General features: G+C 44.2%; 1 protein-coding gene across 5 annotated transcripts in view; it reads left to right on the forward strand.

Annotated features, from left to right (window-relative positions):
* Positions 1 to 5,868, forward strand: part of PTCH1 (patched 1) — a 75,947-nt gene that overhangs the window by 66,908 nt on the left and 3,171 nt on the right. For 3 of the 5 annotated variants that reach the window (XM_039381672.1, XM_027723317.2, XM_039381673.1), the window contains exons 21-23: positions 875 to 974; positions 2,340 to 2,594; positions 3,653 to 4,187. In XM_039381672.1, the coding sequence (XP_039237606.1) occupies positions 875 to 974; positions 2,340 to 2,594; positions 3,653 to 4,186 (889 nt within the window). In that variant the 3' untranslated portion in view covers position 4,187. Of the gene's footprint in view, positions 1 to 678; positions 696 to 874; positions 975 to 2,339; positions 2,595 to 3,652; positions 4,188 to 5,868 lie in introns of those variants that run through there. The other 2 variants (XM_027723318.2, XM_027723319.2) reach the window with 2 other exon arrangements.

Genomic DNA, 5,868 nt, shown 5'->3' on the forward strand with positions numbered 1-5,868 from the left:
GACCTTAGCCCTCAGTGGTGGGAAAGGACAACTACTTGTGCACTTTTCTCTTCTTCCATAGTATTTCAGCCTTTATGTTTGAATTGGCTGACGCAAAACAAGAGTATTCAGAGATGCTAAATTGTTCAACAAAAGATTAGCCTGCAATGCAGCTCTGCCATTGTGGAGCACTCTTACTCAGTACAATGCTGAAGCTTACTATAGAATGGGCATTTTCTTTGCAGAAAGCGGGTGCCTGTGTTGTAAAAGGGTTGCAATTCAAGCTATTTGGTAAAACTGGAACTCACAGAATTTGAGGCGTTAAGTTGTGATTAATGAACGGCGAGTAAAACCCTTACCTGATATACTGTAGATTTAATTAGACATTCTGCTGTAAGTTGCAGAAGCATTTCACAGTGGATTAACTGCTGGGAGAAGAGAGCTTCTTTTCCTTCTAGACTAAATTGTTTAAATTCTACACCCTTCACTTCATTTGTTTGCTTCTGCTGGGTTTTCACTAATGGGGGCCCCTTTTCATTGTATTTGTGCTTTCAATCCATTCAGCTATTCCTTGCACATTCCATATTTTTGTGTTTGTGTAACACATTCATAAGTAACATTACATGCTTCCAGATTTTGGGAAATTAACAAACATAATTTTTTTCTTTCCTTTCTCAACTAACACTTTGCGGAATGTAGCTTCTCTAATTCAAAAGGTAAAAACCCTATATCACTTTTCACACAGAGATATAATTATTTACTGCAATGTGAGTAATATATTGGATTAAATTTAGTATATATATTAGTTTAACATGTGTAGGAATAATTTGTAATCCCCTATTTCTAACAGTACTTGTGGCTATTCTCTCCCCCAAACCCTTGAACTGTACTACAGGTATTTCTTTGCTGTTTTGGCAATCTTAACCATTCTGGGAGTTCTCAATGGATTGGTGCTGCTTCCTGTTCTTCTTTCATTCTTTGGACCATACCCTGAGGTCAGTAAAATTAATGGGGAACAGAAGAAATAATACTGTGTCTGCAGCCCTATCTCTCCCGATCACTCCCCTTTTTTAGAAACTTTTCTTAAATTCTCTTGGATTTAGTTTCTTGATGTAGGGGGTTTTGGGGGGGTGTTTGGTTGGTTTTGTTGTTTTGGTTTGGTTTTTTTTATTTTTATTAAAAGTGCTGTTTGTTACACAGTTGATATTATTCTATTTTTCAAACTTTTTTTTTAATAAGTCTTCTTTTAGAGGCCACAATCAGCAAACCTGATACAAGTCTAGTATCAGGTTTATGCTTTTAAAAGCATAACGTGATACGCAAACAAGTTTGTAAAATAAGGATTTCCCCCAATACTTTGCAAAAGACAGTTTGTTTTATACGTGTACCTTCTTCTTTCTTACCTCGTTGCCTCTGTTGCATTCCTCAAAATGTTTAATTGAGCAGACCACCAGGAAGGCCTGTGTGGACCAACATACCCAGTGGTGGTCCACAGACCACACCTTGGTAACCATGACTGGTCTGCCAGAAGGTCCCTGCTGTCCAGTCCCCACTCTCTGCTGCATCCTCCCGCCTCACGTGGCGTTCTTGATGGGTGGAAGGCTTCACTTAGGTGTTGGTGACTTTACAGTACAAAGCCCAAGTCCAGATACCAGGATTCAGAGATACCAAGTGTATATTTGGTTGTTGATCATTCATTACCTACCCTGTAGTTAATACAATCGCTGTGTTACGCAGGGATATCTTTGTCACGTGTCAGTGAAATCAGTGTGCTGGGTTTCACATGTCTGTGTGTCACAGGCATATTTGAGAAGGGCTTGGGTTTTTTTAGTATTGGTAAAACAATTTTGACAACAATGTGTGTTCTCTTAATTCCCAGCTGTACACATGACCTATCCCATACTCGAGCAATGTATATGTGTGTGTTATTACCATATATATTGCTATGATACATGTGTCCATCTCTCTTTACAGATAGGCAGTGAACCATGCTATACCTGTGCATTTGAGGTGATTTTCTGAAATCACTGTTAGTGCTTGCTGAAGGGAGAGGGATTTTTACATTTATTAAGTGCAAGTGCATGCACACACACACACACACACACACACATGCACTTCCTGAGACAGCAATACCCAGAAGGGTCCGTGTAATCCTGTTTACATGAATATCCACGGATGGAGGCCATGCCTTTCTTTCCTTCAGTGATTTTTTTCAGTTCAGTATAAACATTCCCCAGGAAACTGCTGCTTAGGTTGTTGTGGCACGGAGAGTGTATTTGACAGGAGAACATTTGTGTCAAGCAGTAATGATTAGAAGGGTAATGCTAGCTGAATATTACTGAATGTGTTGCCATCATCAGGTTTCTCCAGCCAATGGACAGAACAGATTGCCCACACCATCTCCTGAGCCACCCCCCAGTGTGGTGAGGTTTGCTCTGCCACCTGGGCACACAAACCATGCCTCGGATTCCTCTGACTCCGAGTACAGCTCTCAGACCACGGTGTCGGGCATCAGCGAGGAGCTGCAGCAGTACCAGGGCACGCGTGGCCCCGGGGCACCAGGGCACCAGGTCAGAGTGGAGGCCACTGAGAACCCTCTCTTTGCAAGATCCACTGTGAGTAGCTTTCATAGGGACCAGCAGGAGGACAAGAAGAGTTTTGTTGTTTTTGGGGTTTTTAAGATTTATTTAAATCTGTTTTCATGCAAAACTCTTTCATATTTCTGACTGATTGTGCTTTGTGACTTTGTGCCAAAACCTGTAAACAAGTAGTGAAGGCTTTCCTCGTCCTCTCCTTTGGAATCAAGTTGGGGGTAAAGTGGTGGTATGAAAGCAGAGGTCTTTGGCATGTATAACTGCTGTTACATCGTGCTGACACCAGCCACAAGAGAGAGCTCTCCGTCTGTTTGATGACTTTTCAGGGAGAGATTACAAGATCCCAACCTCTTTCACACAGCTCTTGTGGATCACTACCTCATATATCTCTCTGTGACAGCACATTTTGGGGAGAAAGATTGCCAGAGCCAGAAGAAAGCAGTTTAAGTGTTGTACCAAATCACGGGCCTTGTTGCATCTTGCTGCTGGGTTGGCATAATTGCGATTTCAAAGGAAAGCGAAAAACCTCTGTCTCCTACCCCTGCTGGTGTTGCATGCTGAGCTGCAATATGGATCTGGTTTTGTTCAGGAGAGGCCTAGAAATAGGTACAAGCACAGCCACATTTGAAGTTGGTCACGGCTTATTGAGTGATGTGGCTGCTGCGCTTCACGCTTTTTATGGAAATCAGAAAACAGATTCCTACAGTCTATATGAACTACCCTGATAACATCCTGCATATGTTCCCTGCGTGGAATAGACCCTTTTCCAAATGCCAGCAATTCTGCTTGTTGAACAAGTTAAGATCAAGTGCTTGTCATCCGTCTCTTTGAAAAGGTGGACCAGTATGTAGGAAGCTTACAGTAATGTGTTCAGCTGTCATCCTGTGTTCTCCTGAAGACGTGCTTTCCAGGTTTTAATAACTTCAGACAAAAAACACGGAAAAATCAATTAGCAGATTCCACAACATTACCTTTGTAGAGCTAGAGCATTATTATATTTATTCTCGGTGTAAAATATAAGCAAGCATAGTTTGCTTAGGTTTGTCAGAGACATGACTGTGCATCTGTCTCTCTTCCAGGTGGTTCAGCCAGAAGCAAGGCATCAGCCAAGCCCCGGGCTGCAGTCGAGTGCAGAGCCCGGCATGCAGCAGGTGTGGGGTCAGGGCAGACACCCCAAACGGGACGGCAGGGAGGGGCCGCAGCCGCCCCCGTACCGCCCTCGCAGGGACGCCTTTGAGATTTCTACTGAGGGGCATTCAGGACCCAGCAGCAGGGACCGCTCGGGCCACAGGGCTCGTTCCCACCCCGTGAGGAGCCCGGCGTGCGGGGCCGCAGGCGCGGCGGGACCGGGACCGTCCTACTGCCAGCCCATCACTACTGTGACCGCCTCGGCTTCTGTGACCGTCGCCGTCCACCCCGCCCGGCACGGCCACGGCGCCCGGGCAGGGAGCTGCCCCTCCCACGAGGGGCACCAGGAGCCTGACCATGGGCCGTTCGAGGACCCCCACGTGCCTTTTAACGTGTGGTGTGAAAGAAGAAACTCTAAAGTGGAAGTTATAGAACTGCAAGATGTTGAATGTGAGGAAAGGGTACCTGGCAACAGCTCACAGTAAGGTAGGTCCAGCACGTGTAACTACAGGCTTTGCCTGTGTCAGGCAATAGTATGAGAGAAAGAAAGAAAAAAAAGAGGAAAAATAAAATTTGTCAGAGGTATCTTTCCTTTAGATAGCGCTACTTACAGGTCACTGATCATCTTAAACCGTGAATAGAGTACATTTTGCACTAGACATGAGGTTGGATGATGTAGTGCTCTCCAACGCTGAGAAGTTATTGTGGGTCTAGACTGAACTGCTTCCAAGAGCCTTGGAAAGTGGATAAGTACATCATGCAGTCCCAGTTTACCAGATGAGGAAAATGAAGCAGAGTTGCTGTGTAACTTTTTCAGAGCTCTGTGATTGCATTTACCACTGATAGGTCCTGTCTTCTGAACCCTGACTCAGGCATGCTCTAGCACAGTGTGCAGAATGACATTGCCTAGGAGAGTGTAAATTGTCAGCTCCTTCAAGAGTTGTTCCGTCTTGAATAAAGTAGTCTGTGGAAGAATTTGAAGTCCATAATGAGGACTGAATCCCTCTGGAAGATGAGCTGAGTGAAAAGTGGGAAGTCCTACCATGCCTACTGTGCTGCTGCACAGTGGGGTGTCCCCTGCTCTTTGAGGGGCCCTCAGAGACCCACCCCATGAACTCCCACCCTGGAGGTGTCGTGGGCCAACCTCTGCCTGGCAGGGGCAGCTGCAGGGGCTGCCACAGGTTGGATGGGGCAGAGCTGACCTGGCAGGGCACTGACGTGTTCTGTGAAACCACAGATACACCTGGGGAGACTTGCTGCCTAAATCATTGTCTGTCTTTAGGCTGGCAAGAGAAGGTCCCAGGAAATGGTCCTGTTTATAACAGGCAGGATGTTTTAGAGGATGTTTGGGGAATATAAAGATTTTCTTTTTCTTTTCATTTTTCTTAGTTTTTTTGTTACTTCTATAGGGAGTACTTTGAAGCTGGGAAGCCCACCGGGTTTTTACTCTGAAAGCTTTTTGGGTCTTTCACCTGAAAAACTGTTTATCGCTATTTTTACACTGTTTTTTTTCTTGGAGGGGGAAAAAGAGAGTGTTAAAACAGTTACTTAGTTGTAGATCCCTGTTTTTTCTCTTTGCTTGTCTGAGCTTTTCAGTGACAGACACTAGTTTGAGCAGAGGAAGTAATTTTATTTTGGCTGTAGGACACATGCACGCTCACACACAGAGTTTTGGTGGAAATTTTTATGATAACTCATAGAATCACTTTCTGATTTATAAAACATCTCTCCAAACATCCCAAAGTGCAAATAGACATGAATGCCTCTGGCCTTCCGGTCTAGAAATCTGACAAGTAATAGTATCCACAGAATAAGGAAATACTTGGGCTCAGCTGTTTGGAGCTGAAGTGCATGGTTGGTAATGTGAGATCCTTAAATGTGTGCAGTGTTCAATGCAGCGTCTCTATCCTTCAAACATTCATTGGTTTTGACTGAATTTGTCACAGGTATCTGAAAGTGGGAACTCAAAATTGAGGCATCTGCATTTTTTTAATTGGAGTCAGTATTTCTTTACCAGGAAATTAATGACTGAGATGAAAGCAGAGCCAGCGTTTCCTGGCTGCTGACTGTAACCTCAGGAAACATGAAATGAGTTGGATTAGCTTGATTTGTTTGTTTTTCTTGAGCTTTAATGGATGTTTGGTTTTTTTCTTCTGTATTTATACAG

This window comes from Pipra filicauda, unplaced genomic scaffold, assembly GCF_003945595.2.
Source record: "Pipra filicauda isolate LSUMZ 115617 unplaced genomic scaffold, ASM394559v2 scaffold236_size1216567_pilon, whole genome shotgun sequence".
NCBI classification, from domain to species: domain Eukaryota; kingdom Metazoa; phylum Chordata; class Aves; order Passeriformes; family Pipridae; genus Pipra; species Pipra filicauda.